The sequence below is a fragment of the Neopsephotus bourkii genome, unplaced genomic scaffold (genome assembly GCF_033783945.1).
Source record: "Neopsephotus bourkii isolate Nb327-2 ecotype Australia unplaced genomic scaffold, CSIRO-AGI_Nbou_v1 NB_272, whole genome shotgun sequence".
NCBI classification, from domain to species: Eukaryota; Metazoa; Chordata; class Aves; order Psittaciformes; family Psittacidae; genus Neopsephotus; species Neopsephotus bourkii.
The window spans coordinates 927,752-955,517 of NW_026900781.1; the positions used below are offsets into that span (position 1 = coordinate 927,752).

The following is a 27,766-nucleotide window of genomic DNA, read 5'->3' on the forward strand; positions in this document are numbered from 1 at the left end:
GTTATTTTTGCAATTGAGTGTGGAGGGCATGTGCTTTTTTCTTGGTTTTTTTTTTTTTCCAGCATATTATTCCTCTGCCTTCTGCCTACTGTTTGTTTTTCTTCAAAAGAGTAAACCACAAACACTCCTACTTGAAGTGCTTGCTTCACATCTCCTTGGTGCTTGTTGTATTTGGGTACAGTGAGCATGCTGGAGAATTAGGATTGTATTTTCATTCTGTACCACTACTGGACTAAGCACAAATACAAGTACTTATTTCAGACTTGTCTTAATGGAAATAAATGACCAACAAATACCCAGTCTTCAGTCTGAAATATCTGTAGCTGCCACATAACCAAAGCTGGATCAAGCAGCATATAAGTTCCCGCTGTTAGCAAACACTTCACCAACTGCTTTCAAACTAGACTGAGCAGCTCTTGTTTAGAAAAAGGGGGAAAAAAATCTGTTACCACATACTGTTTCAATGTTTATGGGGATTCCAGAGTGGTTGCATAATTTGAATGAATTTTTCATACTTGTACATTTTGGATCATGTAGTCTCAGAAAGAAAATTTTTATCATTAGAAATTCACAACTCAGTAAGTTAAATTAAAAAAAGTCAAGTGTGCATATGTGTGTGTATACACATACATACTTCAACAGAGCATGGGCTTGTAGGTTTTTGGTGCACCACCTTGCTATCATGGTTAACTACCTGACCACTCTGACAGTTTGCACAGCAGGAGTTATTCAGTCTTTGTTTCTTAGACTGTCTCCTTAGTGGTATATTTTGTTGAAAACAGAATGAGACTCCCAGGTGGGAAGTCAATCAGTGGTTCTTTTCACCATGACAAAAAAAAAAAAAAAAATTAAATGAAGGTATAGGAAAAAACAGGAAAAAGAAATACTTTAGAATCAAATAATCAGTACTTTCAAATATATACAGATTATTCTTAATGTATCTGAACCTCTTTTTACCCTTTTTGTCTCTCAAGAATTTAACCTCCTCTCCTGCAGTATGTTGTGATTGGACACTCTCTGTTCTCTTTGTTTTTCAAGACAGTTGCACAACTGTTCTACAATTGTGCTGTTAGAATTGGTTCTGGATGGAGGTAAAGGGTGAAGGAACTGTAAAGGTGATCTGTTGTAATTCTCCCTCTTAGTCATGGAACCATAGCATCACAGCAGCACAGAATGGTCTAGATTGGAAGGGACTTCTGGAGATCATCTCGTCCATCTTCCCTGCTTATGCTGGGCCACCTACAGCCTCTTGCCCAGGATCATGTCTAAACAGTTTTTAAATATCTCTCTGCTGGAGACACAAAAAAATCCTGAGTTGCATGTGCCAGTGCTCAACCACCCTCACAGTGAACAAGTGTTTCCTTATGCTCAGAGGGTTTCCCATGTTTCAGTTCTGCCCGTTCACTCTTTTCCAGTCACTAATGACCAGTGAAATGAGCCTGGTTCCATCCTTTTTGCACCCTCCCTTCAAATATTTATATACATTAATAAGATCAGAATAATAAGGTTCTGTGTGCCAGGTCCTTGAAACTCCTTTGAGAAAGTTACCTCTACTAGCTACAGAAATAGGAGGCTTCAAAGGACCCAAGCTCTCTTTTTTTCAGCCACATGTCCTGTGGAAAACACGCCTGTGTACATATATGTAAAAAATATGTATATGTAAAGGAAGATCTGTCTGTTTGTTTATAACAGAGTTATGAAAATGTCTGCTGTTTATAACTCATTTTCCTTTGCTTGCAAGTCTTTGCCACGATATGAAAGTTTTACCACTATGACCAAACCAGTGAAGCAGGGTACCACTTTCTCAAAGTCTGTTTATGAAGGCAAGGAAAAGACAAAAGGAAGGACAATGGTGAAAACACCTACCCTTTTTAAACTACATATATTATGTTGCAATTCAAATACGACGCTACTTCATAAGTAGATTATTTATTAACAGACTGATGCCATGAACTGTATTACTAAGTAGCTATTCTAGTGATTAATAGCAGTTAATATTAATACCAAAAGTTATAAAGCAAGAGGGGTGCTTAAAGGTAGTGGTGGTATTGCTGATATTTCTTTTGTATACTGTTTTTCTTCCTAATCAGAATGTGGATCTTTCTGTTGATTTCCTTTCAGACTGTCAAAGATCCCTCCTCTGGGACACAGTTCTAGGTATCTACTGACTGGTTTTTAAAAAACTTGTCCTTATTTTCTTGCTTATCAGAATTTGTGAGGTTATGTCAGGACACTGCAGATGTTCACATACCAGATATGACAGTGTAGCCAAGTACATTAATAACATTATGACTTTGGCTATTGCGGTCATGTAACAGAACTACAAAATTTCAGTTGCAGAAAGAGACATCCTATCAGATCCAAAACAAATGTCTTGCCCTGTTGAGTTTGAAGTTCTGAGTTGCATTCTGAAGCCAAGATAATTTTGTGATTATTTTCCTTACTTTAAAATAATATAACTCCATGCACATAGGACTCTACAGGCTGTATCAGCTAGTTCCTTGGTGCTATTCCAAAGCAAGCGATGCAGCTGCCAGAGAGACCTGGGAACTGACCTGGCTTACAAGGAAGTTAATTTTTATGGAATGTTCTTGTGGATGGTGTGGGGAAATGAATACTTCAAATCTCTGTATTGTAAATTTCAATTTTCTGATTAAACCTTCTATTTTCAGCTGCAATGATCATGTAAAATTGTGATTTATGTTTCTATGGAACATATTTAGCATTGAAACAAGATGGTGATGATTAAAGAAGAGGCTGATGAAATAACTGGTGACTTTAAATTTGGTTTTACCATCAACCATGTTTCTCCATTTGGGGAGATTCCCTTTAGGTAATGGAGGTAGCTGCTATATTATATAAAATTGTCACAACTGTACTGAAAGCAGCAAATCTTTTTTTGAAAAAAATTTCACCCCATCTGAAAATTAGTTACACTACCTTTTTTTTTTTCCTAACAACTACAGAGCTTTGAGAACCAAGAAACCAATTTAAAACCAAACTTTCCTCAGTTTTCAGAACTGTTTCAAGTTTAACCTATTTAGTATGGTTTTGCTGTTACTTGAATGTGCTTTACTACTGCTGCATTTTGCATATAGAATAGCATGTAAAAAGAAGATCAAAGCTCAGTGAGTGCCACCAGAAGTCCTAATGTTCGGCTTTCAGGGGATGAACCTAAACGTGTCCTCAACATAAGGACATGGAACTGTTGGAACAAATCCAGAGGAGGGCCACGAGGATGATCAGGGGACTGGAGCACCTCCCATATGAAGATAGGCTGAGAAAGTTGGGGCTGTTCAGCCTGGAGAAGAGAAGGCTGCATGGAGACCTCATAGCAGCCTTCCAGTATCTGAAGGGGGCCTACAAGGATGCCAGAGAGGGACTCTTCATCAGGGACTGTAGCAATAGGACAAGGGGTAATGGGTTCAAACTTACACAGGGAAGAAGTTCTTTACTGTGAGAGTGGTGAGGTACTGAAAGAGGTTGTCCAGAGGAGTGGTAAATGCAGTGTTCAAGCCCAGGATGGATGGGGCTTTGAGTGATCTGGTCTAGTGTGAGCTGTCCCTTCCCATGGCAGAGGAGTTGGAACTTGATGATCTTAAGTTCCTTTCCAACCCAAACCGTTCTATGATTCTATGTTGAGTTTTTTGTTGGCAAGACCTTTATGACTTGCTGGATGCCAGTGGAAAAAACAGTGAAGTTACTCTTTTTTTCTAAGAAGCCCAAGTTTGGCTACCAAATCTTTAACTCTGAAGGAGGACTGACTGAGACAGCTTTGGATTTTTTTACTTGCTTTTCTCATTAACCACATTTTCTGGTACATGGTGTTTTCTTAAGATACACTTTTCCAGGGGAAGATTTGTGATTTCACAGTGCAATTTCTAATAAACCACTTTAACAAGACTATATCCAGATGCATCAGCTTCTGGTTTCTCACACAAAAGTCAAGCTGAAAATGTGATTTAATTGAAGCTATATCCTCCCTTCACGGTCATATGTTGTGCGCATGCATACACATGTACAAGGAGGACAATCTGCTCAGCTATAGAATATGCTTATTTCTCAAATACTTTGGCCAGAAGAATAGATCATAACTGTTGATTTCAGATTAGTCATGTTAATTGGTGCATGCTCAGAAAAGTGTACATGACTATTACTATTAAATTGCTAGGCCAGTTTGTAAAACAAACTAACAAACAAATAGAAGCTTAATACTCTTTTCAAAGACTGACAAGGGAGAGGTAATATCTAGATTCTATTCCCTTTACATTTTTTTGATAGCTGTGAAAATGCACATAGGGAAAGGGGGAGAGAGACGTAGAGGTCTGGAAGATTACTGTTACATTTTTGTTGACAAGAATGACAACACATTCAGAAGACACCAGACACTTTGATGCCTGTTGATCTTACACAAACTCATTACTGTTCACAGATCTGGCAGTAGTTTGCAACATATGGCACAGAACAAGACTAAGCTGTGGTATGTTCTCACGGAATAGGCTGCAGCACTACCTGTATTTTCCAAAAACCCTAGGGTTTGAAAAATTCCTCCAGAAGCTGGAGATCAATGCTTTGGATGGCACATCTTTCCAGCGCTTTTGGCAAGAAGTTGCTATAGAAAGTCAGAACAAAGATGAAGTCATATTCAACTATATATGTCATGGTGGGGAAGGAAAGTCATTCCATCTAGAGAAGAACAAGTAGGTGAGAGCAGAGAACTGAAAGGGTCTGGAGAACTCACTGCTCTGAACTTATACAGCTTGGCCTTTAGCTTGCATAATGTTATAATTGCCATCACCTGAAGACTCCTGTTGAAGGCCTGACACATCACACTTTAGTTCAGACATAATCAAAATTTTATGCAACATAGTTGTGCTATTAATACACATCTGTGCTTATCGGCAGTGAAATTGGTGGAAACAGTGTCTTACAATACAAATGAAGTTCCAGACAGTGATGAGAAAGAGAAAAAACTATAATCAAAGCCAAAAAATTCCAACACCCTTGTGGTTTGTTGTTTTTATGATGTGGGTTTCTTTTTTTGACTTTCTGAATATTCAATTCAAATGGGCATTAACAAAATACAGTAAGTCCTAAGGACATTACTTTTTTTCTTCTCATCACAATAATAATAGCCTTGAGAAAATAACCTTTGAGATTTAAGCCAAAAGTACAGTATTTTTTTGTCAGCTAAGTTTTTAAAAGCAGAAAGCCAACATGCCAACATACTTTAAACTGATTGGTAAATATTGGATAAAGACGCAAATCAGCAATAATCTTCAAGTCTGGGATAGCATGCAGTTGAGACTTATCTGGGAAAGACTTTCAACTGGTGTATCAAACAATATAAGTGCTGTTTATTACTTTTATCTTTTTATCTTTCTTTCAGCTCTTGGATCAAAGAACATTTGAGTGAACTAAAAATGTAATTTCACCAAAAATAAGACTTCTGTTATACTTTACATACTCTGGAGGAAATTAAGTGTGGGGTTTTTGCCATGCACATGTAAAACATAATAACTTCTTTGCATAAAAACAAAAAAAGTTGGTTTTTTTTTCCTTCAGTCATAAAACTTTAAATCCTCAATAAAATCTAATAGGTGATTCAGTTATTCTAGACATAATCTCTTGAATAATCCATGTTGTATGCAGGCAGTGGAAACCTGCTCTTGAGGGCATTAAGTTGCGGAGATGAACGTAATAGTAGAGCTGTTAAAATGAATATCAGCAAATTGGAAAATGTATTATCTACTATTTCACTTTGAGTCAGTGATCTTACTGTTAATTATGATCTACCTAAAACATTGTATATCTGATTTAGTCACCAGACAGTTATCAATGTTCTCATAGCTTGATAACTCAAGCTTTGGTATACATTTTAAATCTTACTTACATGCTACAGTCTGATTAAAATAGTGAACTACACTGATGAGTTATCTAATTCATGTGGCTGTTCTAGTGTTGTCATATTACTCCTGCCATATTTCCTTGGAAATAATGTAAAAGAAGAGTATCTTTGAATCAGAGAAAAAGTTGTCTTATCTCTCCCACGTTTCTCAAACCACTGAGTAAGACTGCATTTTGGGTCATGTGATGGGGGTAGATAGATAAGAATGAAGTGAAGGGGGAACGTGTGCCTGAAAATGCAGCTACGCTGTGGGGAAAGACTTCTGGTCTTCAGCTACATTGAATAATACATCTGATTTCTTGTTACTTTCTGCATGAAGTCTTTTTTGAAAAAATCAGTTTATTATTGTTCCATAGTATTAATTCAGTCAAAAGTGTGGGGTTAAGATAAAACAAAACAACAAAAAGAAAAAGGTAGTGATGAATCTTATTTTTAGAACTTGTCAGGAGTATATTGGCTTTTTTTGGAGCTGAAAGTGTCAGCAGTAAGGCCAGTATGATTTCTACATGACGATTTATTCTAAACTTGTAGTATTTCTGGTTATGAAGAAAGTCCTTGTAACATGGATAATATCTATGGCCGTGCTCATCTGAAGCCAGCTGAAAGTCACTACACTGAATTACGGCATCTATATGAATGGGGTGCAAAGTCTGAAGTATCTATATCCAGCATCCCATCAATATATCTTATGCTACATTAAGTAGGTTTAATTTTTATTTCATTTTTTCTTTAAAAGAAGACATCTATGTTCTTCTTAATGAAGATAACAACTCCCTTAATAGGTGCTTTGCAAAACATTTGTTTACAAAGTTGTGCAGCTAAAGCCGGATTTACTTAGTTTACTGTTGCATAAGATCATGTGTGAGGTCCACAGTGGGAAATTTGTGGTCTGTGAGTAGTAAAAGCCGTTACTCCACTGAGCTGAAGAAAGAGCCTGCTGTATTTACATTCAAGAGAAGAGCTGTAAGCATGTATCACACTGATGCATTGAGTTTAACCTGGTTTCACAAGGAAAAAAGCCATGTATAATTGCATCGTGTGTTTGCAGCAGTTTCTGAGTCTGCTTTGAATCTGAGCTTATATGTACCAAAACTGACAAAGACACAGAAGACTGACAGACATTAAGTTCTTACAAGTCTCATGGAACAGGAACAGAGTAAGGGTGGGAAACGATGTTTCTGTCTCCACCAAGAGAGGGACTGTTTGGAGAGCTAACAACTTTTCATAACATGTTTTCAATGCTGGAAAAGCTTTAGTGATTACTTGTTTTTTTCCTGACAACAGAATCCAATCACAAGCAAAAACTGTGGTCAAAATGAGTTTTCAGCAGTTCTGCTGCCTGCAGCAGTTTCTTATTCAGGTGAATAGTTGAATTTTTCTGACACTGGATTAAAGGTGAAAACGGCCAGCCAGCTCCTTCTCCAGACACAACAGGTTATAGTGGATGGTTCTCCTGCTATAGAGCTGAGACACTCCTCTACAGATTATTTTTTTTCCAAGTTTCACCTAAATTGTCAAGAGAAAATGAAAGTAAATTGGCAAAACTCCAAATGACTTTGTAAGCAAGATGAAAGTGCTTTTTCTTCTGTGTTCTTTTGTTAGGGACTGCAGTGATAGGACAATGGGGAATGGATTTAAAATTAAACAGGGAAAGTTTAGGCTAGATATAAGGATTTCCCTAAGAAGTGGTGAATGCTCCATCCCTTGCAGTGTTCAAGGCCAGGTTGGATAGAATCTTGGGTGACATGGTCTAGTATGAGGTGTCTCTGCCCATGGCAGGGGGTTGGAACTTGATGATCTTAAGGTCCTTTCCAACCCCAACTATTCTACAACTTTATGATTCAATAATTCTGTGAATTACTGGAAGGAAACTGTCCTGAGGTGAAAAGTAGCCCTTGAACAAGACGTGTATTTCTGTCCCAGCTTTCTTAGACTTTTGAGTTTCAGCATGAGAACTGTAGCAGGTGAAGTTGGACAGCATTTAGACAATTAGTGCTGATACAAATAGAGAAAAAAAAATGATGTAATCAACTAGGTGTTTCAATCTTTTTGATAGAAGTGTATCTAAAACAGCTTTCCATGCACCTGGTCCTACTGGTCTTTGGTTGAATTACCACAGCAGCAGGTTGTGCTCTTGGAAATTGTACTTGCCTGCCCTGTTACTGACTGTAAAGCTTTGTCTGGCCCTAGACTGCTATTAACAGTGTGCTGTGGGACATGCTCATTTATACTAATGAGTCAGTTTAAAACAAGAAGGTCTTTCACTTAGGACTTTAGCCAGGGTTTTAACATAGAACTTTTTGTACCAGAAATGACATTTTTAAGATATTTTGTTTAATTCATTCAGTGTATTCACTGGGGAAATGAAAAAAAAATGTTCATAATAAAAGCATATGTGATTTACAGTAAGATATAAAAGTAGTGTAATGTAGCTCTTCGGAAATGAAATTCTTGGGAAAAGGAAGATGGAAGAAGTAGGATTACATTGGTTGGATTTTTTCCCCCCTACAATTTTACTGGATCATTCATGCTAAAAAAGCATTGAGCTGTATGAAATGTTAATGTCCAATACAAGACATTTTTAGATTATACTGTTCCCATACCATCCACCTCACAATAATTTTTCAACTTCTCTGAATTCCAGCTTTTTATAGCATCAAATCCATTAGCTACTAAATCCAATAGTGTAAAGAATATATGACAATATACTTAACAGGATAAAAAATAATAATAAATACCAGGTACATAAACTGGAAGACATTTACGAAAGAGGTGCTCCTGGAATACAACATAGGTCCTCCCAAGGACTTGAAAGTAAAACTTCAGTAATAAAGTATCAGTTTCTGTTCTTTACATAAAAGAATGGGTGGCATAGTCAGCTGAGAGAGGAATACAGTCCACCATATTTCAAGGTGCCTTGTAAGAGCCAAAGATGCATAAAAAATCCTTTCATTTTAATCACCTTAATAGTTCCACACCCCTTAATTTCAACAATAGAAAACACACATACAAAAACCACAGAAACCCCAGACCCAACCAAACAAAAAAGAAAAAATACCCCAAACAACAAAATAAACACCCAACTAACAAAAAAAAAACCAACCAACAAACCAAACCCAAAACAAAACAAAACAACCCCTCCCCCCAAAACCCCAAACCAAACAAACCAAAGCTGAGTTATTGCAATATTCTTAGATTTCTGTTCTGATCTAATGTGATCTGGAATTAAGTGATTTTCCACTCTCAGGTTAGTAGATCTCATAATAAAGCTTTGCTTAAATCCCTGATGATGTCCTGTAGATGTATTAGCCTCCATCACATGGAGACCATGAAACAACGTAATAGTTACAGAAACATCTGATTTTTTTGTTTCTCTCATGTCCCACTCAAAGACTCCTTGTTGGCAGCCTTTCCAGCCCTGTTTGGGACAGTGCTTGCCCTTGCATACTTGGATAGGCTTGAGGCTCTGCTTGCAAGATCAAACTGCACAGAGCATACAAATTTGGCCTGAAGGCAAACCCCACTAGATGCTGACTCATAATGCTTTGATGAAACAGATGTCGTGAAAGTGGTATGAGAAGGGGGCATGATATCTGTCTTCTTACAGAAGCACTGACTAGTGGTGGTGATGATCTGGAGCAGGATTTTCTTACAGGAAAGAAGTTCCTTGGTCATTCACAGTGTCAAGTGGAAAAGCATGCTATATTACTCATGGGAAGTATAGAGAGATCATAGAATCATAGAACAGTTATGGTTGGAAAGGACCTTAAGATCATCAAGTTCCACCCCCCTTGCCATGGGCAGGGACACCTCACACTAAACCATGTCACTCAAGGCCTCGTCCAACCTGGCCTTGTTATGATAGTGTTTAGATCATTTGGCTGAGCTAAGAGATACAGTGTGGTAGGTGTGAGGAGGGAAAGAACATTTCTGGGTGAAGGTTTCTGATTTTCATAGAGGAATTGTAAACCCACAATTCCAGTCTGCTCATATCCTTCTTATGCCCCTGGTCCAAGGACAGAACCTTGTAGTGGAGACAGGGGCTAGCAAAGAGAAGGAGCAACTCCAGGAGCTGCTGATTAAGCGTTCTCTATCCTGACTTCCCATTAAAATCTCTTTATATGGGATGAGAATTTATATCCAGGTCAGTGTGCCAGACTATGTCAGTGTCTTTAAATAGGTGTCCGTTTTTCCACATTTGGGCAGAGACTCTCTGCTGACGTGTACAACTGTTAAATCTAGGAAAGTGTCAGACGTTTCTCCCAGTACTTTTAGAGAACTGCCCTCGTCATCTTAGAAATACATATTTTTGGAAATGAGGGTGTTGGCAATGGCCTTGCAAGAATTTTCTGCCTTAAAATTCGAGATTAAAAAAGAGACAGTGAAAGAGAAAACAAGAACAGTAATGTATTCTTTTTTTTTCCCCCAAGAAAACACACAGCAGACTTAGTTTAATGTATTTTGTCGGATTGCCAAGGTCATTGTGAAAGAAAAAGAACAGGGTGATAATTCACATCTGTTTTGTTATAAACGTAATGGAAATTAAACATATGCTAGCTTAGACGTTGTAAAAGAAAGCACCCAGCAGACGCTGATACTGGTGAATCATCAGCAACGTTCATTCCTAAACCAAAGCTCCATCTGACTTGTTAAATGCTCTGCTGTCGCCTAGTGGTGAAATGCAAAAGCTCCTGCTCTCCCGCAATCGTTAAAGGCTACTTGTCCCTGCAGCTGGCAACGATACTGTCCGCATCATAGTTTACATATTTACACCACACAAAAACTTGATTTCATAAAGCCGGTGTCCAACCTTGCCACAGGTGCATACTATTGGACAGCTGCAGTATTCAATACAGACTCTGAAATTCTTATACAGGTTAACTGTTCACTTATCTTCAGGTGGGCAGATGTCCTGGAAGCCTGTTCTTTTCCCCCTCATGCACCCCTGCCCTACCTGAACAAGGCAGGACGCGATAGCAGCTTTGCATTGTTCTGTGTACAAGAACTGCACAAAACCCATTTCAGTGCTGACTTTGTCAGGGGAAAGTCACTGGGATAAGGTTCTGTGTTTCTAAAGAAATACTAAAGTTGCTCAGACTTATACTTTCATATGAGGTTTTGTTCTATCACTTTGTGCTGAATCCCTTTTCAGGCCAGCACCTAAGATGAGCTCCTGTCTGTTGCAAGCCCTGTCCCTTCTGAGCCTCCAACCACCCTTCAGCAGTTCAAGTTCTGCTGCACTTCTCTAATTCCCAGGGCTCTGTTCCTTTCCACCCAGCCTATTTCTGTATTCTTCCTGATAGTGACTAGCACAGCACCCCACACCTTTGTGCTTCTCTTCCAGCTAATTCTCCTTCTCTCCTACCCTCCTGCTGCAGCTACTGTTTGTCCAACTAACTTAGCCAGAGTTACTGCTGAATGTACGGGCTTGAGAATTTTCTCTAACTCAGTGAAGCCTGGTTATGCAGCCTTCATCCTGGAAATATCCCTGTCATCATCCAAAGCTGAACTGTTCCTCTCATAATCGGGTGTTTTAGAGAAAGAAGACATCACTCGTCTATCTCATGTTCATAGAGAACTTGGTATAGATTTCTACAAGGTAAAGAAGTTTACAAGATAAAGAAGCTTATGGAACAGCACAGGTCTTTCTACAGAGAGTGATTCCTGCAAATCTAGAAATCTTTTTACGTGAAGGGCATCTTTACTAATTTGCCTTTGCTTTTTGCACTAATGCATATATTTAGTTACCCATGAAAGGCATTGCTCCAAAGGTGATCCTCTTTTCTTGTGCTAATTCTTTAGAAATGCACCAAGTCTATAATCTTGTTCTTTTTCTTTAGTCACAAATATACCTACATGTGTGCACACAGCTGTTCATTATTATAAAACTAGGTGGGTCACTAAGAGAGAGAAAAAGCAAACAAAAAAGCCCCCCAACAACACTGATGCACAAGGCAATTGCTCACCACCCACCGACCAACACCCAGCCCAACCCGAGCAGAGATCTGTCCCTTCTGGGTGATTCGCTCCAGTTTATATACTGGGCACGACATGCTGTGGTATGGAATATCCCTTCAGCTAGTTTGGGTCAGTTGTCCTGTCTCTGCTCCCTCCCGCCCTCTTGTGCCCCTCCACACTGTCAGAGCATGACAGTCTGAAAAGTCCTTGATCAGGCTAAGTGCTACTGAGCAACAACTAAAACGTCTGTGTGTTATCAGCATTGTTCTCAGACTAAAGCCAAAACACAGCACTGTACCAGCTACTGCACCAGCTACTAGGAAGAAAATCAACTTTATCCCAGGACAATATGTTTTAAATGCAGATTTTTTTAATGAAAGGAGAATAGTTCACTGAGTATAATACATATCAAAAGACCTTGGGTTTCTATACAAAAGCAATGTGCACAAAAACGTATATGGAAAATCTTCCAAACAAGCAGCAAATAAAACTATAATTACTTCAGTATTCTATCAGAAAAACTGAAAAATATAGCTTATATGTAAGACAAAATTTTTTTGTTGATTTGCTTGAAAGCATTGTGATGAAATAAAGTTTCTCAAACAAGACAAAAAGGACCATTTTGTGCAATATAGATGCATATTTAATGAGCTATATTTAGGCACATAAACTACATACATTTTTGTCCAGTACAGGACAGAATGATAATGACGTAAAACCAGCTGTTGGCTGAAAGTGTTGGAAAACGGTTTTCACAAAAGAATGTCGGGCGTGATTTTACATGTCAGTTAAGTATCAGAGTTCCTACTGACTGCAGCCTCACTTTTGGCTACGCAACACCACTAAAAATAGCTTGTGTGGTTTCCTTAGGCATCCAGAAGAAAATGATCCAACTGTCTATACCAATATATTCTAGGAGGATGTCCTGCCTATTTCTAAAGAGCTTTGTCTGGTTTTTCCAGTCCATTTTGAGATTCATGATCTTTCACTGTTACTGATTGCTGTGTTAAGACGCAATTAGGAAAACAGATTATCTTCCAACACCAAAACAGTGGTTTGTTTACAACTTCACTATCTTCAGTACTGAAGCAGTGAGGTAATTACATGAAAAAAAATATAATTAAAAGAAGAAAAAACCTTCACTATTGTCATCTACAGTCTTGAAATAATCTAAATATTGCACATAAATAATCTAAATATATCACAACACACTGATACTGCACAGCTAGTTCCTCAAGCTACTCTGTGAGACCATCCAGCTACCTGCAAATGCTGTAACAATTCTGACTGTGAAGAACAATAACAAATGTTAATAAATGCAGAACATAGCACAGCTCAGAACTCTGAAATTATAAAAATACCATCCCAATTTATGGTATTCTACTACTTTCTTTTTTGAGATAAAACATAGATAATATTGAAGGTGTTTCTGTACCACACCTTCCAGCGCCCCAGGTCCAGGAAACATGGACATAAATGTGATGAATTCTGGATGCTCCCAATATCCAGTGGCTTAGTAGCAGTACATGTTTGAAATAAAATTATACTGGTGCAACATAATGTTCTGCTGGCTTTAAAGGTACTTAAAATAGCATAGTGTTTACCCATTGATTTAAGGGAATAAGAGGGCATTTTTGTTCTAACATAACTGCATCAAGGGGACATTAATTTATCAGAGATAATTGAATGGGAGGAAAATCTGTGGCTGTAAGTCTGCTCTTAACTGTAACTATACATCCTCATAAATCCATTAATAGTTGGGATAAGTTGTAAGCCCAGAATTTGGTTAGAAGCTTCTTGTTTTGCTTTTCTATAGGGGATAGATACAAGCTTCTACTCCAGTCTCAATGAAGTTCAGATATTTGCTGAGCCTTCTGACTTGTTTTACTCAAATACTGATTCTTCTTTACTGTCTTCTGCTACCACCTTTTAAAAACATGTTTCATTTGTCTTAGAACCTATGCTAAAAGAGCAAGAGTTTTGAGCTCTGTATTTTATTGTTTGGTGTGTGAGTAGGAAACTGCCTCTACACTGCAGCTCCACATAGTGTGTTTGGAGAATTAATGGGCTTTTTTGTACTTATGAAATCTTCCTTTGAGAATAGGAAGTGGGAAACTACAGTTCTATTAATTAGATTCACTCTTCGGATACATCGTGCTATGCAAGCCTGATAAGCTGACTGCTGGCCACCTTAAATATTCTCCATCTTCTTTCTAGGTCCCTTTTCCCATGGCTCTTTGGAAGTACGTTTGGTATCTGTGTACAGCTCCTATATTCTTCTTCAACCTTATTATTTATCTTATCTTTTTAAATTTAAGTAATTGCTTATGCATTTTATTTGTAGCTGAGGTTCCAGCATGTGTATGTGTGTCTGAATATAAATTATGACTCAGTATTAGAGTCACAATCAAAAAAATATTATCTTTGTTTGGCCAGGGAAAAAAAAATAATTGATTTTTTAAGCTGTTAGGAAGGGGCAAAATCTATCAGGCAAAACATCAGACTTTTTCCAGCTAATGAGTTCCCTTACCAGGAGCTGAGGCTCAAGTACAGAGAAGATTACAGATTGGAATTGATTTCAACTGGACTGTAACAACTTTGGCACAGGGAGAATAATTTACCATTTCTTTGCAAAATCACTAGGACAGTAAAAAGAGCAGACTTTGGCCTCTTCAGGAACCTGCTTAGTAAGGTTCCATGGGAAATAGCCCTAGAGGGCAGGGGGGCTCAGGACTCTTGGTTGGTCTTCAAGGATCACCTGCTACAAGCTCAGGAGTGTTGCATCCCAACCAGAAGGAAGTGCAGCAGGAGGGCCAGGAGACCTCCTTGGGTGGATAAGGAGCTGCTGAGGAAAATTCAGATGAAAAAAGAGCTTTATAGAAAGTGGAAGCAAGGACAGGCAGCCTGGGAAGAGTACAGGGATATTCTCCAGGAAGCTAGGGACCAGGTCAGGAAAGCTAAGGCCCAGTTAGAATTAAACTTGGCTAGGGATCTTAAGGATAACAGGAAGGGATTCTACAGGTACATAGCAAATAAAAAACAGATTAGGGAGAACGTAGGCCCCCTCAGGAAGCTCTCGGGTGAACTAGCTACACAGGATTTGGAGAAGGCTGAGGTTCTGAATGACTTCTTTGCCTCGGTCTTCTCTAGCAAAGGCTCTGACCGCACCACCCAAGTCTTGGAAGGCAGACGCAGGGATTGTGAGAATGAAGACCTTGGGCCCACTGTAGGAGAGGATTTGGTTCGAGATCATCTTAAAAACCTGAATGTGCACAAGTCCATGGGTCCTGATGAAATCCATCTGCGGGTCCTGAAGGAGCTGGCAAATGAAGTTGCTAAGCCGCTGGCCATCATATTTGAAAAATCATGGCAGTCAGGTGAAGTTCCCAGCAACTGGAAAAAGGGAAATATAACCCCCATTTTCAAGAAGGGGAAAATGGATGACCCAGGGAATTACAGACCAGTCAGTCTCACCTCTGTGCCTGGCAAAATCTTGGAGCAGATTCTCCTGGAAGGCATGCTAAGGCACATGAAAAACAACAAGGTGCTTGGTGACAGCCAGCATGGCTTCACTAAGGGGAAATCCTGCCTGACCAATTTGGTGGCCTTCTATGATGGGGCTACAGAACTGACGGACAGCGGTAAAGAAGTTGATGTCATCTACCTGGATTTGTGTAAAGTGTTTGACTCTGTCCCACACGACATCCTTGTTGCTGATGCCAACCTCATGAAGTTTAACCATGACAAGTGCAAGGTCCTACACCTGGGTCAGAGCAATCCCAGGCACAGCTACAGGTTGGGCAGAGAAGAGATTCAGAGCAGCCCTGCGGAGGACTTGGGGGTGCTGGTCGATGAGAAAATGAACATGAGCCGGCTTCAGTGTGCGCTTGCAGCCCAGAAAGCCAACCGTATCCTGGGCTGCATCAAAAGGAGCGTGACCAGCAGGTCCAAGGAGGTGATCCTGCCCCTCTACTCTGCTCTTGTGAGACCTCACTTGGAGTATTGTGTACAGTTCTGGTGTCCTCAACATAAAAAGGACATGGATCTGTTGGAACAAGTCCAGAGGAGGGCCACGAGAATGATCAGGGGACTGGAGCACCTCCCATATGAAGATCAGCTGAGAAAGTTGGGGCTGTTCAGCCTGGAGAAGAGAAGGCTGCGTGGAGACCTCATAGCAGCCTTCCAGTATCTGAAGGGGGCCTATAGGGATGCTGGGGAGGGACTCTTCATTAGGGACTGTAGTGATAGGACAAGGGGTAATGGGTTAAAACTTAAACAGGGGAAGTTTAGATTGGATATAAGGAGGAAATTCTTTCCTGTGAGGGTGGTGAGGCACTGGAATGGGTTGCCCAGGGAGGTTGTGAATGCTCCATCCCTGGCAGTGTTCAAGGCCAGGTTGGACGAGGACTTGGGTGATATGGTTTAGTGTGAGGTGTCCCTGCCCATGGCAGGGGGGTTGGAACTTGATGATCTTAAGGTCCTTTCCAACCCTAACTATTCTATGATTCTATGAAAAACACTTTGCAACACATAGCCCATTATAGTACTGCATATAAATAATGAATAACAAAAGTGTATTTCAGCTGAAGAACCTCTCTCTAGCTGTTCTTCAGAACCAGCTTGCCAGGTTTCAGAGCCAAGTGCAAGATTCATTTATTTTTCCCGATTTTAATTAGGTATAAAGTTTTTGAGTCCACTTTGTGGTATTAATATGGACTGTCACACCTCTTCCATTACTGTCCCAGCTGGATATATTCAGCCCATATAACTATTACAGTTACGGTAATTAAGTTTAAAAATTGAAAGATACTTTATCAATCTACACTACACAAATATATACATTATGAAGGACTTGGGAATGCTTACAAATCAGGGAACACATATTAAAACTCACGTTTTAACTAATAAATTTGACGTTATTAGCTACAGTAATTTATTATTTTTTTTGACCAGTTTTGTTTCAAATCACCGGCCTGGATGAAGGTCCTTGTGTCCCTTGAGAGATTAGACTGTCGGCAAAGTGAAGCATTGGCAGTACAATTTTCCTCATATCAAGATCATTTTCTCCTTTTATGGAGACTTATAAAGGCTCCATAAAAGCATATAATGCTTTAAGTAAGACGCTCCATATAAGCGTGTAATGGGCACCCATCCTGCTATATTCTTGAAACCCAAAACCTCATGACATGGTAGTGGCACATTAGTATCTTAATGAGAAGAAGATGTGGTGAGAGCTGTGAAATTAATTATCTAGTTTCTCCTTTTTGATGGCAAATTATCATGCCTGAAGTGGCCAGGTAATATAAACACACGCACCTTGGAACTATCCTTTAGAACATCCTAGGGCAGGAAAGGGAGTACTACAGGTATTAGAAGCAGAAATAAGCCTATCCACATGAGGAAGAGCTTGAGGTATTCTGGGTTGGCATTGCATGTATACATCCCACGGTTTTATATGCTACCAGGAAATTTCAGCTCATGCCATGACCAGAGTGTACAGGCTGCTTATAAAATGTAGCTCTTCTGAGGGTGAAATGCATCAGAATCTGAGAATGACTTGGTCCTTTACAGGTAGGCTGGGCTAGGAGCCAGTTTCATGTGTCTCTTCACTGCTTATATTCAAGCAGACTGGGAACTTGTTTTCAGCTTATGTAAGTACTTGTTCAGAAAAAAAGATTGGGGGACTGACTCTGCTGTCTGTTGCCCTGATGTAAAAGATGGGCTGTGTTGAGCTCTTGTACCCTATAAATGTTTGCAGTGCTAGATTACCATAGGTGGCATCAGTTCTCCCCATGCTGGGTTGAAAATTAAATGACCCTTGAACAAGATAACTTTGCTTAATGCTGTTGAGGGACACCATCTTATGGAACTTTCCTCATGAAGAGATATCACAAGGAAGTGCCTCTGGGCAGTGGGAGCCTTAGTGGATGACAGGCGGTGTAGGTACAAAGAAATATCTTACCACCACAGATACTTCTCCAGATATGGTATTTCCACCAGCTGGTAGAATAGGGAAAAGTGAAGTCTAAGACACAAATTAAGTCTTTCCTTAGTGAAGTTTCAAGACGGCCTCATGTGTACTCAGCTGTACTCATTCTACCACAAGGCCTCTTTCCGCACTAGTTTTTTGTCTGATGGAGTTAATCTAAGAACCATGGGAGACTGATGTGCGAAGTAGATAAAGAAAGGAACTGAAAAGCAGTGGTTCCAAATATATCCTCTCCTTTACCAGGATCTGAAGATTTTCCGTGAAGAATGTAGAGAGGGGCTAGGATGCAGTTCATCAAGAAAGTGATGTAAAAATCTGACTTTCTTGGATCATGAAGACCTTTTCTCATGTTTGCTGAGAAAGCCAGCAGTTACTTAGTCACAAATCACGTTGATACTTCATTGTGATCACAGTGATTATATTTTTACATGATGTAGCTACACCTTAGCACTTTGCTTCTGAGTAACATAAATTTTTTCAAAAGGGTGAAAATGTACACCAGTAAGAAGAATTGAGACTTTTAGATAAAATGAGAAACTTAACTCATGTAGCTAAACTGAGAAACTTAAGAATGTAAGATTAGAGGAGATTGTAAAGGGAGGAAAGGCTCTCAGTTTGAGTGGAGCTGTATTGTAGAAGTAGGTAACTGCAAGGTCTAAAGCAAATCCACTGTAATTTTTATCCTGTATTTGTGAAACCCTCTCATGCTTTTTGTAGAGGACTCTTACTGCCTTCTTTGTTTGTGAGGATAAAGGATCTTTCTTTGAGAAAGCAAAAGATTGCTCAGTCTTCACTGAATTCATTTTGCAAACATATTCAGCACTTTCTGTGGTTTATGGACAGCTGAAGCAAAATATATTGCAGGAACTACTTGTTACCCATCAGCTTCACCAAATTTTACACTCACTTTTCTTTAGTATAGGAGTAGCCTTGGTTAGTCAAAGGCCAAAGATTTACATGTGTATTTAGCTAGGTGTGTTTAATCACTAACTGAACTGGGGCCTAAAATATTAGAAATATGTTACTGGTGTTATAATACTGCATTACAATTGTTAAGGCCTTTCTTAAATCATTTATATTAAATGGGCTGAGTGTCTCAAGAATAAAGAATGTTTCTCACACATTAAATAACATGTTTTTTTTCTACCACTTTACAGAACGAGGCTCAAAAGGACATCTTGACCTCACTGAGTTAATAGGAGTTCCTCTTCCTCCTTCTGTCTACTTTGTCACTGGCTATGGAGGGTTTCCAGCTTACAGCTTTGGTCCAGATGCTAACATCGGTCGACTGACAAGTGCCATAATACCATCACCCTTTTACAGGGATTTTGCTATTGTCAATACAGTGAAACCAAACAGTGATCGTGGAGGAGTGTTATTTGCAATAACAGATGCCTTCCAGAAAACTATTTACCTGGGAATGAGACTTTCACCAGTTGATGACAACACCCAGAGGATAATTATGTACTACACAGAGCCTGGCTCCCATATCTCCCGAGAGGCTGCTTCATTTAAAGTGCCAGTCATGACTAACAGGTGGAATAGGTTTACAGTGACTGTTCAGGGCAAGGATGTTGCTTTGTTCATGGACTGTGAAGAATATCAGAGAGTTCAGTTTCAAAGATCAGATCGAGCCTTGGTATTTGAATCTGGATCTGGGATATTTGTCGGTAACGCAGGAGCCACAGGATTGGAAAAGTTCACAGTAAGTAGCTCCTGATAAATTTGCATTCCTCAGTCTTTCATGCATGTACTCTACCCAAGAAAGTCTGCTTACAATGGTTGTATCACAAATGAGATTACAAATTATGTAGCTTGTATTTTATGTACCTGGCCAGAGTTCAGGCAGTGCAGATATACAAGCTCTGGCTTAAATGCAAAGGTTTGTAGAACCTCAAAGAAGTTTATAGTCCAGATATTAAGTTCAATGACCAGTTTGAATACTAGGATTTTCAAAGAAAATAGATCACAGAAATTTATATGGCCTTTTCATGAAGGGCTGATTTCAGGGTATCCATTTGTTTAGCTTCTAAGAATAATACCTTAGTAGAAAGTCTGTATTTTAAACGCTTACGTGCTAAATATGTTTACTTCACATTCAACATCAGGAAGAGAATGTCATCAAAGACAAAGATACTTAAGAGATGAAGTCGTATTTCTACATTTTATATATATTTATACATTTTATATATTACTTGAAGCTTTAGAAAAACAGAAAGGACCAAAAACACTACTACAAGGCTCCCAAGCCTTCTAGCTTGAATGCAGACATCCTTCCTGCTGCATCCCCACTGGAATTCTCAGCCACTAAGCTTCCAAATGGAAATGTGAAAGTTGTCAATATGCATGAGATTGACTCATAGTCAAATGAAAGGGAAATGTCACACTTTTTCTATCCTGTTTTTGTACTTCCCTTGTACTTCAAAACTTTTACAGTATTTTGTGAGAATAGTATCTTCTCCCCTAAGTTAGTAAAGCAGCACAAATACTGAGAGGATCCTTCCCTTTAGAGAAAAGTATGTTCTTTGCGAAGTTCAGGTGTGCTGGCAGGTTGTGAGCTTCATCTGGTAAGCAGCACTTTTACCATTTATCTGACTAGTCTAATCACCTAGAATTACAGGAGCATTTCACAGCAAGTGGTAGAAGGCGTTGCTCAGAAAACCTGGCTGCTGGCACTACCTTTCTTGGACAGATGGGATGATTGGAGTGTTGGGGATGTAAGATTAGTAAGTAGAAATTAGAAGCATTCAAGAAAATGAGACCACCTTGGTACCCCACCAGGAAAACATGCGATGATTAGTTGCTGAGATTATCACCAATAAATCTATAAATACAGTGACAAGAATGCATGGTAGATTATACTCTTAAGGCATTTCCACTGAAATAGGCTGTCTGTATGCTAAAGTGAGTACATAAATTTCAGCTAGTATTCTGGTTGCTTCAACACTGTTAACTAGGACGTGTACTCTATGTCTTGTGCCTTTATTTCTTCATTTATTATACGTCACAACTGATTTTGGGTCAAAAAACTAAATGGTTTGTTCCTCCTCAAGCTCTGTTTGTATGACAAGAATCGTTTGCGTCAACTGCCCAAAATAGAAACAATTCATAGCCGATAGTACAAATGGCTCTGAATGAATGTCAGTTACTGGTTTACTCTGGTTAATGGGAATTCATGTGTCTAAAGCTCTGTTTGATAGACAGGAAAGGACATAATGGTTTATGTCATTCAGATTTTATGGCAACAAAAAGAAATTCTATCCCTGGTGTTTGAAAAGAAAAGTAGAAACCAGAAAACAACCAAATACAGCTGAAACAGTGATGAAGCCAGATTCTGCAAACCAGCTTTAACAGGGAAAGAAGCAGCAGGCACAAGACTTGGAGGCAGAATCCAATACTTCCTATCTACCATTCCTACTATGGCAAACTTGGCCATGACTTTTCTGGTTGGAGTAGTTGGCTAGCAGCAGCGCTGAGGAAACAGCAGAGCTCTCCATTTTATTTCCTTCATCACCCAGAGCCACATATTAGAGCAAGAGGAAAAATCTGTTCTCCAAATGTGATCTGCTCATACTGTGAAATCAAAGCATCACTTCCAAGAGACTGCCTAAGTGTCTGGTTGTGCCTCTTTTCATGTATAATTTTTCAATGAACAGTTCTGTTAGTCTGACATTGTTCAATGTCTGAGTTGCCCATTTCTAAATTTTGAGATAGTTCAGTTCAACTGAGCTGTTATCTCAGATTCTCTGCAAACTCAGGATGTATGAACTGCATGAATTTCATGGTCTTTAAACATACATAAAGTAGAGGATCATTAAAGATAGATTTTGTTAATTTTGCTAATTTCTGAAATACTCCAGAAGCTATCAGAAATGTTGCTTTAAAAGTACTTCCTTGCTTATAATTCCCCAGAAAATATAAAAGTAGAGAAACAAAATATACAATTGGCAAAACAGGAACAGGTGTGTCACATGTGTAGGTATGATGGCTCTTGAGTTGAATATCCATCTTTCCATCCTACGTGTGCACCATGCCTAAATCTGTAAGACCTCATAAGAAGGAAACATCCCTCACGAGTTTCTTAGAACACTCTGAGTCTGTGTACTCTAAGAAACAAGACTTAAACATTTAAAATCAAATTGTTGCTGCACATTCAGCATGTCAAACTGAAAAATATAATCTGAACTCTGAAAAAAGTAACGTTTGTTATCACAAAATGTATCTTCTTTCTTTCTGCTTTGAAAAGCTTTAAGCTGGCTTCTCCCTGACCCGCTCCGTCACTTACAGGTATTTTTTTCCATCATTCATGGTCATTTTCAGGAGTTTTCACATGCCATTTTTAGACCTGCAATGCACTTCTTAACTAGATAAAGCAGACAGTTCTTTGCAGACTATAGAACACAATGTAGGACTAGATCTTTCAGGTGGGACACTAATAATAAAGTATAGCAATTGCATTGTCATTGGGACATGATAGCCATTTTATTCTGGCAGCTTCAATTTTTTATAGGTTTTGCAAAAGAAAAACATAAGAATAGATTTAAATTTATTTTAACTGAATTTATTATCATAAAAATTTATGCTTCACATCATTTTCCAAGCAAATCAGAACTGAGTCTGGGGTTCTTTGTTGACTTGTTTAAGTCCCACCCCGCCACACACACAACCCCCCTACTTCACACGTCCTACTTCAAATATTACTTCCTTGAACTGTTTTTGTTTCATGTAGGGCTCCATTCAACATCTGACAATCAAATCTGACCCAAGGGCTACTGATGATCACTGTGAAGATGACGATCCTTACGTGAGTATTCCTATATTAGTTCTCCTCAGTGCCTCAGAGATTTCAAACTAATTTGCCATTAAACATTTTTCATAAGATTAAACATAGTATTTCTTCTTAAGAACATAATATCATGTGTAAAACTGTGTTTGTGAATCTCTTTTTTTGACCACACTCAAAAAGAATTGTTTTCTTTTGTCTATAACACCTTTCAGAAAATTAACTATGACTTATTTTTCCGAAGGGTGACTCATGAAACGTAAGAACTGAAATAAGTTAACATCGTAATGACACTAAGGCTTCACCAACTGAAAAGAAATAATCTGCACTGAAGTAGTTGATTCCTTGGAGATAATATTTTTTTTCTGACTTTTATGAACTTGCTATCATGACTGGGTTTTGCACAGGCTTCAGGAGACAACAGTGGCAATGGCAGCATTCAAGAAGTTGGAGGTGTTTCTGAGACACAAGAAATCCTTGCACCTTCTCATCTCCCCACAACGGTAAATTTATTTATTTGCTTTACATTTCTGGCTTAATATTACTTTTTTGGATTGTGAGGTCTGGATTTTGTCACTAGTTCTTTTGTATGTGGCTAGTTCAAAGGCACCTATGAGAAAAACAGGCACCCAGCCATAAGAATGATTGCACCTTGCCAGATCAAAAATCTGGTATTTTTGACAACTCAAAAACCAGTACTTTAGGAAAAGTATAACAACAGATTAGGAACATAAATATGGCACTTACTGGGAATACTCTTTTACTCTGGAACAATTTCCATCTCAACAAATGCTTGAGCCAGGAGTGTGTCTGTGTTTGGTGGATTTCCACCGAGTTTTTTGCCCTTGAATTTCATGCTTTGTTTTTTTAACCAGTGGGAATTTCACCATCCTCATCTTCCTGCTGCAGGGTTCCTTAGCTTATTTAATGTTTGTGAAGGACTATCATCTTTTTCATGCCCTTCTACGCATGTTAACTGCAGCTCTCATTTGGATGTTACTCTACTGGAACACAGAGTAAATAAATTCTCTTTTCTCACCATAACATTTGTGATTTTAGAGATTCCTATCACATCATATTCTCCCTTACTTTTTGTGCTCGGCTGAAATTCCCAAAACATAGCCTCATACTAACTCTTATAAGGAAAATTAACTCTATCTCAGCCAAAACCAGCACACAAGAATGTTGATTCTCAGTATGTCATTCACTGTTGCACAGTAAAAAAGGTAGAAAATTTGTTTCAATAAGTGTTAGTGTTAGATTACTAAAAAATGATTTACATGAACAGAGACCTGAAAGTGTAACAGCTATTGCTTATCATGACATACCACTCCCAGGGAGTAAAAATATGACATTTTCCTTTGATTTTCCAAATAGATACAATCAGTCTTGAATGCCAAAAATGTTATTTCAAGATCTGACAATGTCATGGTAATATATCAATGTCATGCCTGCTTCAGAAGACCTAGAAGTTGCATATGATTAACTTGAATTCCATAATCAGGCTAGAATCAATGTCCAGAGGCAAAAAATGTCACAGAAAATGATTACAGAATATAATATATTATTCAAAAGGCCATATCAACGTGCCAATAAATATTAACTATTTCAGCAAGCCTTATAATGCCAATTTTTAGATCATAACATGGTTCAACCCCAGGGTGCTTGGTCCACTAAGTCTGTTCAGGGTTACCACGACAACATAAACACTTTTAAATCTTATTTAGATGGCAAATGCAGGTTTGCATGATGTAATCTGATTACACTGGGACAGCACTTGACCAGGCCTCTAATCCTGGTAGGGAGTAAGCTTTTTACATTCCTTCATGCAGCTGATACCAGATTATTTAAATGTCTGCCTCTTGCCCACCCACAGACAGCATGGGGAAGGGTGGGTACTAGCCAGCTCTAGGCTCTTAGACTTGAAGTGTAATGTTATATTCCTTGTGTTTTATTCCCTCTCTATGTGTTTGACAGGTGTACATCACTTGGTTTGGAAAAGATTTTAAAAGTATTGTGCTAGGTTTCCTCAAGAACTTGACTAGATGTGTATTCCGAAGAGGAAAAACAAAATAGAAGATGAAATAAATTAGAAACTTGGTAATGAAGGAGGGTGTATAATTGGCCATCAATAAACTTCAGGTTTTATGATAGCAATGACAGTTAATATTTCCAAGGGCAGTAGAAGAGTAAGGACAGATAATGGCAAGGATATGGATTTCTGTTTTGCTTCATAAATGTAGTAGTTGTGATTGCTATGCTTTGAGCAAGGTAATCTACCAATTCTTGCTTTAAAATATGTGATAAACCTTTTGTCTAAACAGTTCTTTGGGATTTTATGGTTTTGTTTAGCCTGAAGATACGTCAGCTGAGCCAGTGGAAGCCCCCCCAACTATATTGTCTTATTTGGAAGAAAATGATTTCTCCGGAGATCACAGATCAGAAGAAACCTCTGAAGCAGCAGTTAAAGAACAAGGCACTACTTCTTTTTCTTTGGGGGGTGGAGGGCAGTCATTTACATTCTAGGTCTGAGTCTGACATTTCCCTATGTATGAAAAGCCAGTGCTATATTTTGGGTGATGACAGGAATGAAAAATCCAATGGTTTTGGACATCCTTTGTGTTAGAAAAGAACTGACACGTCGAACATTTGGTCTTTGAAACTGCAGTCTGTTAGGCTGCAATTTCTTAATAGCAGCAACAGTTAAGTGGTAGCAACAACTCCACTATTCAACACATCTCCCATTTTTCACCCCATTTAGGTGCTTATCTCACTCATTGTAGTTAAACATGCAAGGCAATAAAAGCCTTAAATAGTGCTCTGAGTAAGGCAATTTCAGCACATTCCTAGAAAACAGAAAGTAGAGCTAGTTATTGTAATAAGTCCAAAGATAATGTTCCTGTTTGAATTTTATACATACTTTTGATAGTACCTGTTGTACTCTTATTTTTATTGTTACAGAGATAAAAAATAGGCAACCGTTAGGCTGGAGCTTGAGTCAAATAAAATGATGCAATACAGTCTTTGTTCTTAAAATAAACATCTGTTTTATAATTTTATTCTCGCTTTTTTCTTTTTTTTCCTTTCCTTCTAAAGTTTTCAGAGTTATTAGATGACTAATACTGATATTTGGAACATATTTTGGTCATAATCAAAATAATTTCTTTTTTTTTTCAATCAACTTGCAGGATCTGTGCTCTGATAGATAGCTCTGGGCAGGTTTATTTTGCTCTCTCATTAATAAGTGATTATTCTATTTAGATTCAGCTGTCACAGAAACTGAACAAGGCAACAATGAGTCCACCACTGTAACACAGAAAATCTTAAGAGAAGAAGATGGCTCTGGTGATAGTGCTTTGCCAGGAGTAAGCAGAGAGGAGGTCTGTATAATGGGTTCATAATATGCCTTATCTTTTTGTTCCAAGAGCAGGAAAATATACAAATTTTAAGCGTTTTCTGAGATGGTACCTTTATCTAGTAGAAGCATGCCAAACAGAAGCAACTTTTTAAATTCTTGAATGTCCTTTCATGACATCAGACAATAATGCTGACACTATGCAGTAGTTGGGATCTATAACAGTTGAGATGGGCTTGAGATTTTTGATTAACAAACCAAAATCGTTCTTTCAGTTTTGCATTTCTTTATTCTGCATTTAAGAAACTGGGAAACACAGAAAATACCCAACATAAATCCTCACCTTAAAAGCCCATGGTTTTTGTCCCTTAAAAGCAAGAAGTTCATAAAAGCAGTTCATTATCACAGTGCTTCATTATCAGGTGATCCGAACAAAAGTTGAACTCTAAAACACACTAAACTCTGGAGGAATCTATGTCTAAAATGTGTATCACTGGATTTCCTTAGTTGCCCACAGACTATCTGAAAATGTCTTTATAAGCCTCTTTATAAACCAAACCTTACTCAAGTTACCATCCAAAAGGCTGATCCTATATTCCATGTCTTGAGAAGGGAAACTCCTGGATTGCACTGGAGAAGTATCTGCAACTTCTAGTTATTTCTTTAAGAAGCAGGATATGCTGCAGACTGACAGCTGCACACATTAACACCTAGAGAGGAAAAACAATTCCATTGAGAAAGCAACCAACAGCTTTCCTGGCATTCACAGTAAAAAGATATTTTGATTAGTAAAATACTAAGACTGAACAACCTTTTTACTCCTAGTAGATGGTCTTATAAAGGAGCAAAGTTGAAGCAAGTCAGCAAAATTGTTTGGCATTCCTGTATTACTCATGTCTGTGTCAGAGCAGTTATATGAATAAATGCTGTTTACAGCCATGCCCAGGTTCTCTAGGCTGCCAGCACACTTTTTTAAAGTACTCTAGAAAAGGCTGTATCTGGACATATTTCACCTGTCAGAGATGCCTTCCAGAAATCCTGGATAGGCTGCCTTGTAAGTGTCCAAGCAGGAATTTCTTTCAGGATTGACCTATATCAACAATCGTGTTATCTCACTCAGCTTATGATCTTACATGTCTTAGTTATCTGTGCTCTCGTCTAACTTTGTTTCAGATGGGAAAACAAATCCCTAATGGTAATAGATTAAATAACCTCTAGTCTTTGGGAACTTTCCTAGAGACAAAACCCAATAAGATCTTTAAAAACTCAGCTAACAGCTCCTTTGCTGAAAGCTGTCATCCTACTTGATGCTTGGATAGTTACTGTATTGCATGCCTCCTAGCTTCATTAGTTACTAAAGAAACTCAAAATATTTAATTGCTGCTGTAAAATGTGAGCAAATCCTAGTGCTTGTTTCAACATACGATACAAAGGTGACTTAAATGTTCCATCATCTATACTGGATTTTAATTTAAGTATGTATTAGAGTCTGAGCTTCACCACCAAAAAGGTTTATTTTGTTCCTTAGACATCTTTTGCTCTTGCTGGTTGTCCATTTTTACTCTTTGTTATCAGTTTCCTCATTTCCTCTTCTATCACTTTCTTTTTTAACCAAAATGGATATATAAAACTCTTTTGTTAGAGTTGTAGATCTCAGAGTACTTGTTTAAAGCAATCCTAAACTTTCATTTTTAACATTCATGACTTTTTCCCCAGACATACTGAGTTTGTTACATTATTGATTTAGACTGTGCAGCTCTGAAGTTAGACCAT

At 38.4% G+C, this 27,766-nt stretch overlaps 1 protein-coding gene across 3 annotated transcripts in view; it reads left to right on the plus strand.

Annotated features, from left to right (window-relative positions):
• The window catches only part of LOC133208464 (collagen alpha-1(XV) chain-like), a 113,702-nt gene that overhangs the window by 16,140 nt on the left and 69,796 nt on the right, over positions 1-27,766 (plus strand). For all 3 annotated transcript variants that reach the window (XM_061346327.1, XM_061346326.1, XM_061346328.1), the window contains exons 3-7: positions 19,013-19,560; positions 22,585-22,659; positions 23,046-23,141; positions 24,991-25,114; positions 25,900-26,018. In XM_061346327.1, the coding sequence (XP_061202311.1) occupies positions 19,013-19,560; positions 22,585-22,659; positions 23,046-23,141; positions 24,991-25,114; positions 25,900-26,018 (962 nt within the window). The remainder of the gene's footprint in view (positions 1-19,012; positions 19,561-22,584; positions 22,660-23,045; positions 23,142-24,990; positions 25,115-25,899; positions 26,019-27,766) is intronic.